The sequence below is a fragment of the Sceloporus occidentalis genome, unplaced genomic scaffold (genome assembly GCF_023333645.1).
Source record: "Sceloporus occidentalis isolate IW3139 unplaced genomic scaffold, rSceOcc1.0.p SCAF_6, whole genome shotgun sequence".
Classification (NCBI taxonomy): Eukaryota; Metazoa; Chordata; class Lepidosauria; order Squamata; family Phrynosomatidae; genus Sceloporus; species Sceloporus occidentalis.
Genome location: NW_028316986.1, coordinates 128,397,841 through 128,412,771, shown reverse-complemented (window position 1 = coordinate 128,412,771; position 14,931 = coordinate 128,397,841). Strand labels below are relative to the sequence as shown.

General features: G+C 38.4%; 1 protein-coding gene across 4 annotated transcripts in view; it reads left to right on the top strand.

Moving 5' to 3' along the window:
• LOC149311395 (adhesion G protein-coupled receptor B3) overlaps window positions 1–13,585 on the top strand; it is a 640,955-nt gene extending 627,370 nt beyond the window's left edge. For all 4 annotated transcript variants that reach the window (XM_089530992.1, XM_089530991.1, XM_089530988.1 and 1 more), the window contains 2 exons: window positions 7,573–7,677; window positions 12,135–13,585. In XM_089530992.1, coding sequence (XP_089387118.1) covers window positions 7,573–7,677; window positions 12,135–12,326 — 297 coding nt within the window. In that variant the 3' untranslated portion in view covers window positions 12,327–13,585. The remainder of the gene's footprint in view (window positions 1–7,572; window positions 7,678–12,134) is intronic.
• Window positions 13,586–14,931: the final 1,346 nt, after the last annotated feature.

Sequence of the window (14,931 nt, the reverse complement as noted above, 5' to 3'; positions counted from 1 at the left end):
CAAAACATCTTATGTCTTTTCACCCTAGAATGAAAGGAGACAAAATCACATGTGCTATGTGATGGTCCAAAAATGTTTATTTCTTTAAAAGCCCAGCACGTTTTGACCTTACCACCAATTGGCCTTCTTCAAGAGCTGCTTTCAGAAATTTGTGGAGTTGCAGCCTGCACTTCTGAGTATTAGAAGGAAGGCTGATTCCACTTTAACTGATATGGATGTATCCTATGGAATCCTGGGCTTTGTATTTTAGTCAGGCACTACAGCTATCTGGCTAACATTTCTAAATGTTTTCTGTAAATGAAAATTCCCAGGATTTCATAGCATGTTGCAATGGCACTCTAAATGGAATCTTAGTGCCATAATCCTGTGGCATATAAGGGCCTCTGGAGAACCAAAGGTGGCTGATGCAGCTGGACTTTATAGTGGTGTTTCAATTCTAAACACCATTTCTCGTTGTGAAAAAAAATTAAGATTTATGAAATGTATAGTATTAGCATTTCACTAACTTGCTGCAGTGCCCTTATTTTCAGGAAATAGGCTTAGAATTTACCCCGAGCAGAAATTCTTTGTCTATTCAGTGGAATATTAATGATTTGTGGAATCTTGGTTTATGCATAAGCTTTCCTGTTCATGCAAGTTAACTATCTGATATAATTAATTATGTGTTCCTCTTGTGAAACTGAAGCCTCACCATGTTTGCATAGGCAATATACACTTAGGACCACTTTATCATCATTTGAGAAGCATGTACTAACGGTAATTTGAAAAACTATCCATATTAATGTGCATGGGCACAGAGCAGCATGTAGCATAAGTACCAGCTTTCTTGCCTTTGAGAGAAGAATCTGGTTTATCATTATAATTTGCCAGAGAAAAATGCTGTGTTTCTTTTAAAAAAAAATACAGCAATGGTATTCCATCATCATAATCGTGTCTGATGATACAAGATCTTGGCCATTTTTAAAAAAGAAATTCCTGTTTAAATTTAACAGTCTGTCTATATACACCTGTGGCCTAAATAGCCTAAACGCACCAGATCCCATCTGAGCTTGGAAGCTAAACAGAGTGAGCCCTGGATAGGACTTGGATGGGAGACCACCAATGAATACCAGGTGCTGTAGGTAATATTTCAGAGAGAAAAAACTGGCAAAACTACCTCTGAGTATTCCTTGCCTAAGAAAACCCTAAAATTCATGGGGCTGTCTTAAATCAATAGGCAACTTGAAGATGCCGCGCACACACACACACACACACCACCTATAAACATTTATATCAACCATGTAAATCTACCATTATGCTAGCCTTTCTTAATTCTCACACAATATGATTTTTCAAATAGATAGATAGATATTAAAATGCATGATAGGACTACACAAGGAAGGTTACCAGTTATATACTACAGTGGGCCCTTAATATCCACTGGGATTTGGTTTCAGGACCCCCTGTGGATACCATACTCCACGGATGCTCAAGACTCATTAAATACAGTGGCATAGTAAAATGGTGGCCCATATATAAAATGGCAAAATCAAGGTTTGCTGTTTGAAATTTATACACTTTTTTCAATATTTTTAAACAGTGGGTGCTTGAATCCATGGATACAAAAAAGTGTATTGGGAGGGCTGGCTATATAATATTCCAATATAACAAAACAGAAAAACAAAAAAACAGATGAAAAAGAAAAGGAAAAGCAACCATGTTAATAATAGGTTTCAATAAAAGCTGATCAAATATTTGTAGGTTTTGTCTGTACATCTTTCTTTCAAATGTTGCAAGCATTGTTAGGTCTTCTATCCATTGAAGTTATCTTTCCAAAACCAAAGTATCAATTGTTTAGTAGTCGAGAAGACATGAAAAATTCACTTTCACTGTCCCTTTTGTTAGTTGCTAAGATACAGGTAAATAATTCAAAAGTACATGCACATCTCTAAATATTAAAGAGCATTCCAGTACCAAGTCTATCTTCCTAATTACTTCCACCCAAAATGAGACAACTATGGGAAAGCTTCCAAAGATACGTGTTAAGGAGACATTAGCAATATTGTATCTCCAACAATTTTCTAATTACATAAGCCTTCCTTTAAAAGACTATGTGGTAACCAATATATCCAAAACATATCCATATTTGTTATAGATGTAAAGTGGTTCTTGGATTGTAACTTCCACAATCCCCCATCATTGACTGTGGTGGCTAAAGACGATGGGCTTTGCAGTCTAACAACATCTGGAGAGCTCCTAAATGTTTAAGGAGCTATCTTAGGTGCTGAATCTATTTTAGGGACAGGTTTGGCTATATAAGGAAAACTCATTTAATGTTCTCACTAAAAGTTGCACTAGATTCACTGACCCACTGACATAGAAGCCACTAGCCACCACCGTCCACACCTTCCCTGCACATAGATATTGGGGGCACAACCCCATTCCCTTCTGCTTGTGGTTTGATTTTGTTTGAACCCTCCTCTGCACAAGGCTCTTATCCCCACATCTAATAAAGAAAAGATGAAAGTATGACCCAGAGCACTTCAGATTCTGGAGTTCCTGGCCCGCATTGTTGCACATGTTTTCACTTTTCCTCCTCCTCCTCCTCCCTAAACCCACTTATTCACATTAAACTTCTTTAAAAGGCATCTACTTAACAGACTTAATGAAAATATATGCTAAGTAAGAAGATCATGATGCATTAACAACCACATGAAGCTACCAAAAGGCAATTAAAATGTTTAAGTATAGTTGGAGAAATTATATAATCACAGCACTGAGCAAGTCTTGTGAGTCACATGGTGCCATTTAGAAGGTCAGCTATGCAATGTGCTTCCCATTCTTAGAATTTCTCTCTATGGCAACTGATTCAAAGACATCCTATCACCAAGTGATCTGATGAAATATAGATGATACTGTGCACATCCCAAAACTTCTGTTCTCCCATATCTGTCATCATGTTATTTATTATCAATTGTCTGTTAGTTTTTTTGTTTTGTTTTTAATTTTTTTTATAAATAAAATCTATATATATTTTGCCAAATCTCCCAACTACTGTTTGTTGGGGGACACAGGTTGCATAAAGGATTTATTTGACCAATGAGGTACACATGTTGAACATGTTGACTTGGATCCTGAGATAAGGCAAGAAAATTCAAAGAAAGAATGTTTCTGGAGTCTCTTCCTTCTGTTTAGACACCAGAGAGCCTCTCTGGAAAATACGTTCCCCTCCTGAACAATGTGATGTGAGGGTATGAGGGGCTACTGGGGAGAAGGAATAATCCCATATCAGATGTGGATCTTAAGATAAGTTAACATAAGTAAGGACACTTTCCATATCCTCATTTCCCCTGTTATGTTCGGAAGGTCTCCCCTTTTCCCTAGCTGATCCATTAGAGAGGCTTTTAGGGGTTCATAGGTAGCTAAAGGGAAGGGAAGCAGAAGGAATGCCTGTTCCATGAACTATCTTAAGGCTGCTCCTATCCAGATGTCCTTGGGAACTATTCCCATTGAAGTCCATAAGTCTTCTCATAGAGCCATGTAAGATTGGACTTATTTTTTAACTGTAAACCATTGTAAGAAAACTGGACTAAGTGCCTCCAATCTATTACTTCTGTGCTCCAACGTCTCCTCTACAACATTCTGTTTCTTCCTTGCCTGGTTATTCAATCCGTCTGTCAGAGCACATGCAAGTTGTATTTGTGCTTAGCTTCACAAATGGGAAAAAGTCATTCTTTTTGTGCAGAAAGAAGAGCTTTGCTGTCCAAAGTGCAGGAAACAGGATGGAATGTACACATACATACAAACACACAAACCATTTTGTCTCAGTCTTTCTCTAGATCTCTCAAAGGGACTGGAGAATCTTCAAGGTATGTCAAGATGGCCTTTGATCCTCAAAACCAGAAGGGTTGCATCTGCAGACTGTTTTAATTGTGTGCTTTTTTTAAAACGAGGCTTTAAAACCTGATTTTATCTGTTGTGTATTACTTTGGGAGCAGCAGCAGGTTTAGAAGTGATAAATAAATATGTCAAATAAATAAAAGCCTTCAGTTTAACATTTGCCCAGTATGTCTCCTAGTAAGCTAAGCATACTTTACTCTCACCAAAATCAATGAGATTTTTTTTAAGTATACACTGTAAGTGTCCTAGCATTACAGCCAAGTTGTATTGTATTTACTCAGAATTCAGTGAAGATTACTTCCTAGTAGCAATATTTAAGATTTCTTCCACAATCCAATTGTTGGCATACTTGAAAAAATATTTCCTACATAAGGGGGCAAATAATCATTTTGGGAGCAGAATTGATTTTTTGAAACACGTGTGCATGAGAGGGCGAGTAAAAGAGGACTAGGTTTACTACCTTGCATTAGTAACAGTAAGATTAATATCTTGCAAATCTGCAAAAAGTCGCTTAGGCAAGACATCCTTCATAAATCTAGGTCAAATATCTCTCAGGCAAATTATGTGTTGCAAGAAGGAACTCACTGAATCCTGAAGAACTATTTCCTGTTCACTCCTCACAATGCTTGTGAGGTTAATTGGTTTATAATTGCTTTCTCCATTCTAGGGCCCATATTGTGAATCATGTAGCTACGTCTTTAGGCTTAAGAAATCTAATCTATCAAGAAACTTCTTCAAATACAGAGCTCTTCTGATAACCCTTATCCTCCTCAAAGTGACTATCAAGGGAGAGAAGCAAACACCCTCAATATTAAATTTATTTTAATGTACATGAACATACAAGGCTGGATACTAGATTCAGTATCTTTGTACCACGTCCCGCAATAAATCTCATAGGGTTTTCTCAAACAAGGAATACTCAGAGGTGGTTTTGTTACTCCCTCCTGTGAAATATAGCCCACAGCACTTGGTATCCATTGGTGGTCTCCAGTCTAAGAACTAACCAGGGCTGACCCTGTTTAGTTACCAAAATCAGATGGGATCTGGTGCCTTTAGGGTATTTAGGCCCTACAATATTTACAAAATGTTGACACTTTGAAATCTGTGCAGTAGGGTTTTTATAAATATGATCTTAGTTTCAATGTAGTTTTTATAATAATGGGCTCACATGCAGTAGTTTCCAACTTCCCTTACTTCTGTATATTCCCATTTGCTGTTGTTGCTGCTGCTGTTGTTGTTGTGGGATTTCAAGTCATTTCCAACTTATGGCAACCCTATCATGGGGTTTCCTTGGGAAGGTTTGCCATTGTCATCCTCTGAGGCTGAGAGTATGTGACTTGCCCAAGGTCACCCAGTGGGTTTACATGGCAGAGCTGGAATTCAAACCCTGGGCGTCAGAGTCATAGTCCAATGCTCAAACCACTTTACTGAAACTGAAATACAAGGCAGCATGTGCAGTTTCTCTTCTAACCATTTGTTCTCTAAGCAGCCACTTCGGTATTTCAGAGGTTTTAGCCAATGAGTGAATCATAGTAATGACTGATAACCCTCTCTCTAGAGAAAGAACTTTTGTTCCATTTTTGGTGTTCCTAATTGGTAAATGACTGCTGTCCCGTTTTTTAAAAGTGAGAAATCTGGAAGTTTGGTGCATCTGTGATCACCAAAGTATATCAAGAGCATTTTGGCAAATTTACACTAAAAAGTAAAAATAGATGCAAATCCCTGTTTTAGAAGAAATTATTTGTCCAAGGTGATAACTATCCTTCTGTAGTTTTGTCTGACGCAGTCATGTCCTAACTCATGGAGTGCTGGTACCAATTTTTAGAATAACATCACATTATTTGTTCTGTGCACTTATAGAGCACTGACCACACACACACACACACTTCTGTTCATGATTTTCTGGCCAGCTATCATCTTAGCTAATAAATTGCTGTTGACATTTCATATGTACTGTATATCAAATTTCATCTGTAGACTTTTTTTTGTATTACAACAAAATAACTAATATATGAAATGTAATAAATTACATATGCTTCTCACAACTAGAAACAGAAATAAATTTGAGAATTTAAAAGTTGTAATCCTAAACTCACTTCTTAGGGAACGATTCCCATTTGACATAGTGAAACAGTATACCTACACTATTGTGTCAGTAAATCCTGTTGAACTCTGAGGAACCTACTGACCATACAAGAAGGATGCATGATTAAGAAATATTTGACTGGGATGCATAACTGCTACCATTTCACAGCTATGAATTTAGAGCCAGTGTGGTATATTGATCAGACTACTAAACTAGAACATGGGAGTTTGAGGAGACGCAGGTTCAAAAACCCATCAAGCCCCAAAACCTGATGTTTGACTTCAACAGAATCACTTCTCCTCACCATGACCTATCCTTATAGAATAGAGTCATAGAAACCTAAGAGTTAGAACAGACTGCAAGGGCCATCTACTCCAACCTCCTTCATTCAAGAATACATAATTAAGGCAGTCCGGAAAGATGCTCATGTTGTTATAGTTGTGTCCCTTTGCATCATTTCTGATTTATTATGACTGTAATGTGGATTTATGAGGTTTTCTTGGCAAAATATTGAAAGTTCTCTTATTTACTCACTGAGATGTGAAGGGGGGGAGAGATTTGCATGAGGAAGCCACACGGTGATCTTGCAAGGCAGGTGATAAGATTGACAGCAAAACAAGAAAGACTATTGGTTGATAGGTTTATGCATTCTGGAAGCTGAGAAAAAAGCCCATGGGATAAAACACCCGTTCGTTCCAATTTGAATTTGGCCTGGAGAATGTGTGGCTTTCAATATAATCTGAATCCAGAATTTTACAAGTCAGTCTGGTGTAAATGGGGTGAAGTCTGGACAAAATAGTGTATACTGGATCTGGATTATTTTGCTGGTGTGGATTCAGCCCATACTGCCGTTTTCTGGACATGTTCCAGCTTGTCAATATCCTTTTTGAACTGTGGTGTCCAGAACTGGACACAGTATTTCAGGTGTGATCTGACCAAAGCAGAATAAAGTGATGCTACTGCTTCCCTCAATCTGGACATTATGCTCCTGTTGATGCAGCCCACAATTGCATTGGCTTTTTTGTCCGTTGAATTAATGTAGTTGTTAGGATACCTTTGAGTGGAGATTTACACTTCTTTAACCTCCTCTGAGGAAAGGTAGGCTATAAATGTGAAATGAAACCAATGGTAATTTTTGATCACAGTAATAATTCTGAGCCCTCTTTTCCAGCAGGAGAACATTCAGATGAGAAGCATATAGGATAATTGGACACTTCATATTCAAACTATTAAATTCTGAGTTTCCCCCAGGACAGGGGGGAACCATTTATTTCATTTCTTTCAAAATTGGTTTTAACTGACAAACAATAATGATCATTCACAGTGTTGGCTGCTCTATTCATAACACATCTGCAGTGGCATAAAAGAAATAGTAGTCTGAGTAATTCAGGAAAGGGCAAGAGAAAAAGAACCACTCCATATCCAAGAAGTGTATTACGAAGACCAAATAGGGGATGGCACAATTAATTTCCATTCCTTCTGTCTATAGGAAAGAGACAGCCCAGCCAAATTCAATTTGCTTTATTAAGTTGGAGGGAATAATGGTTCTTTGAAAACTATGCCATGATTCATTATGAGGTATTAAACAATTATATTTCATTTTGTAGAAAGTCATGCATACGAGGAAGAGGCACATGGAATTGTTTCAGGAATTAAATCAAAAATTTCAAACACTAGACAGATTTCGAGATGTACCAAAATCAGGCAGTATGGTAAGTATGTGATGATATTTTTTGAATTAATTCTATTACTTGGTCATCACTTTCATTTCTTGTATTTTGAGAATCTTTGAAAAAAAATCATTTTAAGAGAATACCATCATGAAATAACCTAATATGATTTATGTATTTGTTTGTTTGTTTGTTTGTTTGTTGGCAGGAGAAATACCAAAGTAGTAGAAGACAATTGATAAATAGGGGTGGAAAGTGTTTTGTTTTTTTTAAGTGAAAATGCATTTCTTACACTTTAGTAAACCCTGGCAATCAGCAACCTGGTCTGACAAGAATCTTTATAATTCACACATACCTTTTTGTGTAGACAACATACTTTTGCTGCCTTCAGGAATGAAATTTCAGAAGAATTACATCTCTGTCCATAGAGGCCAGTTGATACAGCAATGTTACTGGATATAGAAAACATGATGATACTGTACTATGCAATATGTCACAGTTTAATACAACTTCCCACACTGTCATGTTATCTGTACTCTGGTGGCATCTAAACTTGACTGCTGTACTGTATGTGGGGCTGCCTCCAAAGACTTTTCAGAGACTTTTAAGTTCCAGATAAATTGGATTTACCAAACTATTGACTGGGAGAAGTTGAATGAACCATATCTTATCAGCAGTGAAATAACCTCATCATGTTCCGATCAGTTTCAGAGCATGGCTCAAAGTACAGATGCCTTCAAGCCTTTTATGGTTTAGAAAAGCACATCTGCCCCTCTTTAGAGAAAAACCTTCCCATGCATTAAAAAAAGAATGTTTGGAGACATTCCTCCAGGTGTACCAGCAATTTGCAGAAAGGTGGGTGATGATCAGAAAGCAAGTCTTCTCACTCTTCACCCTATTTATGGAATTAGTAGCTCACCTGTCACCAACATTTACAAACAGGAAAAGCCCTTTTCTCCTGGACTTCTTAATGTATTGTAATAATTTTTTCCTTCTAATTTGTTGTGGTTTCTGTGTGCATCTCATATTGGTTTTGTAAACCACGCTAAAAAGTTCTGCTGAAGGGCAGCATATAAAATACTTTAAAGAAATATGAGGAAACGAAATTGGTACTGAGCTTCTTGGGAAAAAATCTAATATGCAAAAATATTTATTATTTCTTTCATACTTGAGCTTTATCATATCTCATACAAAGGCTGATAGAAGTAGAGAATTAGGTTGAGGCATGTGGTTCTCTGCACGTGCACGCATATATATATATATATATATATATATATATATATATATATGAGAGCCTCCCTCTCCCAGTACTCTTTTCCATGGTTTTCCAAGGATTTGTCCTTTCCTGCACAGACAGCTTTGGAAGACTGCATCTTAAATAAGAGCACAAATCATATCCAGAAATGTCTGTAAATATTGGTTCTCGCTATCCAATATTCAAGTCAGATAATCTTAGTTGTAAACTGGTCTCTCTAAGTACAAATATTAACTTAACAGTTATTCTTGAAGATAATTTTTAGGAAGGGGGGAGAGCACATATTGCAGTTCATAGTTTATGGTAGTAGCACAATAAGCAAATTATCAATTTTAAGTGAGTTTGAAATAGGCCTCATTTTCCTCTTATCTCTTGGCGACTAATGTGGAATCAGATTTGGTGGTACTTCATTCATATGTTCAACACAAGCTTGATTATGTCCATGTTTATTCATCCCTGTGGGAACTAGAAAAGAATTCCATAAATCTTCAAGATTAGCAAGTCCCCTTGTTTCTGTTACTTTCTTTATGGCAGAGCTTTACCATAAAAAGTCCCCAAACTATTAGTTCATCAGCTGAATTTTATGTCTTTATCAGCAAGCTCTGTTTATGGTGCCAGGAGAAGCAATGACATTATTACTGGTGAGCATCCTTCATTTCTGTAACTTATAAATTGGCATCTTGTTAATGAGTTATGATGGTATACATCTAATTTACACCATTGTACCTCACTTTTTGGGGTTGTTACAGAGGTTGGAATTTTCTACTGACCATGGGCCAACCAAAGAAAATTCTCACTTTTTCTCTGTTGCAGTTCCTCCCATCATGGCCATTTCCTGGCTTCTAGCAAGCAGGAGGACTGGCAGATAAATGTCCAGCTCTTTTCCTATAGCTGTATGCACAGCAATGACATCCCCCTCAGTGACGATCAGGGGGCCCCTTGGATTTCCAGGAGATTGGTGACCAGCTATGAAATAAAGACACCAGACACAAAACTTTGGGTTTAAACAAGGGCCACTTCATTTGACTTTAAATCTATTTGGAAAGAGCAAGAGGGGGAGGAACCTGATGCAGGGCCATCTGAGGCTAGGTGTCACTCCATGACCACCTTCCCTTCAGTGAAACACCTGACACTGAAGACAATCCAATAGCATGGGTTGCTCATTGGCTGGTCTGGAAGGCAAGCCCAGAATAGCTCAATGACTTTATGAGAGAGAGAGCAAACCCCCAGGTCAGCCCCCAGGGCAGACTCCTTCCCCACGCCCAAGTCCCTTGACCTGTTGAGACTGTTCCAGAGCCCAACCTTCACCAAAAGGTTTACACTGAACTCTTATATTCTTCCCCTTCTACCTGCCAATGAAAATCTATTTACCAACACGACGCTATGCCACTTGATCCAGTCCCTGAGATACAGTATGGGATAGGCAAAAAAACCAACAAAAAAACCCTAAACAAACAGGTAAATGGGAGAAAATACCTAGCCAGCCCCAAGGTGACCAGCAAATTTCACACTGCACTTAAAGCAGAAGGGTAGGTCACAGAACAAAGAAGCAAAAGGACTTGTGAAGGAAGTGGCTAAGCCTTAAATAATTCTGAATTCTGCCTCCATCACATGTTTCAGCTTGGAGCCTTGCTCCAAACCAGCTTATTTCTGGCCTCTATGCATGGAGGCCATCAAAGTGTACCCTACCCTGCAGTGTCATTGGCCACATAAGTCCAGGTACATAATGCCTGTCAGTGTCCATCCAGTGATAGGACAATTCCTGAAGATAGTAAGGTAGCTTAGAAGGCATGGGGTGGCCATGTAGGACATGGCTCTCTCCTTCCTGCCACTCCTCTTCATCTGCTACCTGAAGTGATTGCTGCACTCTGTGATAGGCTAGGAGAATACTTTGCTACCACATCCCATCCCCAGCTGCAGCTTTTCCCCAAGACAAAATGCTGTCCTATCAGTAGTGAAGAAGAAAGATTTATTACCAGTCCATTGGGCTTTTGTACACACAATGGGAAGGGACACCTTCTTGTTCTTCACCTGAGTAAATACTATGGAGTATTTTGGATTTGATACTAAAGTGTTGCTTTTGAAATATTTCCGGTTTTTCAAGGACAAGCTCATTTCACCTCAAAAAAAATCTAGGAAGGATGAAATATCAGATCAGTTCAGACAATGAAAAGTGGCATAACTACACAGCCAGCAGGAACTGAGCTCTGATGAGCCCTCAAGGGAAAGAATCATGTTACTTTTGGGCAGCCACCAAGAACATATCTCTGTATTCGTTCTCTTTCTACAACCTTGGCATGAATAAGACAAGTACCCTTGATTAATGTTAGAGACTGATGGGAAAGGAAAGGATCTGCCAGATCTGCAGGGCCCTAGGTGCTGATAGCCTTGTGTGTGTATGTGCCTTTAAGTCTCCTGTCAGCTTACGATGACCCCATAAATTTTATAGGGTTTTCTTAGGCAAGGGATACATTTATAAAACTCTTATTGGTGAGAGACATTTGTAATCCACTTTAATAGCAAACCTCCTATGAGCAAATCTTGCCAAGAAAACCCCATGATAGGTTCACTTTAGGGTCACTGTAAGCCAAAATTGACTTGAAGGCACACAACAACATTAACTAAAGTGCCAGATCCTATATTCTTCATATGGTGCATTTACACAGCAGAAATAATGCAGTTTGACTTTAGGGGCTGTAGCTCCATCTTTCCCTACCAGTGTCATTGCCTTACAAAACTACAAATCCCAGGATACTGCAGGATGGGCTATAGCAATTAAAATGGTGTCAAACTGTGATTTCTGCAGTGTGGGTGTTCCCCTATAGTGCCTTCAGTGGGGTGCTTTTTGTCCTCTTTATTTCATGGCCCACCATACCCAAGTACATTTTCAGTCTTAGTTAGCCACTAGGACATGAAACTTGTAATTTACCCAAGTAGGAAGTGCTCAATCACTCCACACCAAATTTCTCTTCCAAGAAATTTCAGTGAAATGTACTGCTGCCAGTGAATGTCAATATACCCCTGACATGCTGTGTCCCAAGTCTACTGCCAGGAATCTGGGGCCAAATCAAGTTTTCTGCTGTAGCTTGTAGAAAGGGATAAGAAAGCTTATCTTACAATCAGCCAATGTAACTTTCTTATCTCTTTGATCTGTATATCATGAGATGTCTTGAATGATCCAAATATAAATTAATTAATTAATTAATTAATTGTTTTTCCCTACCTCTCTTCTTCACCTTCACAGGAAAATCCAACAGTGGCTAGCAAGGCTCCCTGGGACAGTTTCAAAAACACAAGTGAATACCAACATTATACCACAATAAATGTATTAGATTCAGAGGCAAAAGATGCTTTAGAACTAAGACCATCAGAATGGGAGAAGTGTCTGAACTTGCCTCTAGATGTACAAGAAGGTGATTTTCAAACAGAGGTTTAATGAAAGGCAAAACAAACTGACGTGAAAACAGGATATAGAACAATTTTGTTTGCACTGACACTCCAGAGACTTGGGAAACCTGACATGCCTCTTTGAACATTGTGGCGAGGGTGTGTCAGCCCCTTCATGTGCCAAAATGTCAGTGGTTTCTTTTCATACGATATATTCCCACTAGCAAACCTAGTGGAGAGCCCAGGTGTACAATTCTTACCATCGTGTCTTGTAAGTACCCGTGGAATGGATTTGTAAGGTAAATCTTTATAGATAAACCTCAAGCAACGGTTCATGTTGTAACAGCTTCATCTGGTTTAGTTTTCAAAAAACTTCACCATGAAGCACAATGTATATATTTATGCAGTTTTTAAAGTTTATAACAGTCTGTTTGGCCATTACTACACTTTTTACTTTATAATATAAAAAAGCAAAGTTTTGTCGTCATTAAATGAATGTCTGTTGAGCTACATTCTTCATTGCTTTAAATGCAATAAAGTAATAATCTCACTTTTATATGAATAATATATTTCACATCTTTATTATTGCAGTTTTCTCTGGGAAGCTCAGAGTAGCTTTTCCTGCTGCAGCTGTGTATAAAATATTTAAAATGTTGTATGGTGTAAATAAACTTTTGTCTACATATCAGTATTTTCAGTGCATTTTATTTTGGATTTGTTGATCTGAAATTTGCATATTTATAAAGTTTTCTTTAACAACACAGAAGCTGAAAATGTATTCAGAATTTCAATAGCATACTGTTATTACTCCTTTGAGACTAACGATTTCTCAAATGTAATAATAGGTTTGCATAGCTGTTCTATTTTTTTCCCTAATCTATGAAGGAAACCTATAATGTAAATTGGACTTGCCATGGCATTGCTACGTTAGTTCTGTTATATGTAAATCTTATGTTTTTCCATCTTGCTGCAGCAAGACAATTTTTAGACAAACACTGGGCAAATTTCAATGCACAGAATTGGAGAGAAATTTTGCTTTTACTTCCACCATCCTACAGAGTGATTTTCAGATCATTTCTTCTTGTTCATCTATTTTTTAAAAGATTACCTCCTTCAAGACTGAGGTACACACAGCATGACTCTCTGCAAGAAAAAGAATGAATATATTCCATAAAAAGATGCAATGAGTGGATACCTGACCACTACCTAAGACGATGGCAAATCACCTCTTAACCTCAGACAGAATTTAAGATTTTTACCCAATATTTTGTATTATGAATCAGATTTTATAGTATGTACAGAAGGCAGTACTGAATAAATATATTATCCAACTGGCCTGCGTGGTGCAATGAAAGTATGCTGATGAGGAAAAATTGATGCAAATATACAGTATTTTCAACACTTGTAATTCTGAAAGGTGGCATGCCTACATTTAAAGCTTCCTTGGATAGAAAAAGCAACTACTGTCAGAGAGCTGTTCCATGTTCCCTTATTACTTACTTTCCTTTCCTCCCTCTCCCCATATTTTTAAGTACCTCTCACAAAGTTTTATTCCACCACTGTATTTTGACATGAAGGTGACCTTGGGCTCTTGAAGGTTATGCCAGCTCCGTGTGAGCTCTGGCAAGTTCTGCCAGGCTGGTTAGGCTTCACATATAGCCCTTAAGGTGGACAGTGTGTCTGTAGACATAGACCATCCTAACTTAATACAAAAAGCCTTGGCAACAGAGGAATGGCAAACAAGGTGGCAAATTGCCCATGCCAGCTATACACTGAATAGGTGTGGGATGACATGCAGCACTGCAGTTATGGATTTATAACCTAGGGTTCTGGATCATAACTGCTCCATATTCACTTATGCTATGTGTTCACTATTGTGACACTATTGCCACAATCATACATCCCCCCATGAATCCCGCATTAAACTTCAGGGAGCCAGTCTTTGCAAGAGAGGTCTGCAGCACAGTCTAGCAGGATGTGTCTGAGTGATGTAGCCAGCCCCTTCCTGCCCTTGAGCCATGGTGTACCAAGGAGAATCAAAAGTGTTGCTTCTTTTCTATGATTCTATTATTCTTCTCATTACACTGTAGCTTGGTGGTGGAAGGGGGATGGTTCCATCATTCTGAAATACCCCATTTAACCAAGCAACAGACTTCTGTCACACAAAGTTGGTCCATGGAGTTTAAGGTGGAATTTAGGTATCAGTTCTTTAGGTCATTCATAGCTACACTTAATGTAGTTACAAATGTAATGTAGGATCTCAGTTGTGATAGGTATTGGTGGAGTGACACATCAGTGAAATCATAGATGTTTAAGAGATTCAGTGGCACCAAGAGGGTTAGTGTCTCGCACACAACCTCCAGTGGAAAGAAATCTACCCCCAAATCATAAATTTGCAATATATGCGGTCTTCTTTTCCACCCTCTCCCCCAACCCTCATGTGCCTTAGACATCTCGAGTGCCTCAACAATTCGAGCTGGCTAAAATGAAGATCCTTGTGGTGTCTACACACTGAAACAAACGGGTGTGCCCAGTCAACACCAGTCCACTTCCTCCAACCCTGGAGGACCTGATCTATCCAACCCATGGAACCAAGTGAGTAGATCAAGCTACCTCCTCAGTGTTGATCTCATGGCTGGATGCTTCATTCTTGC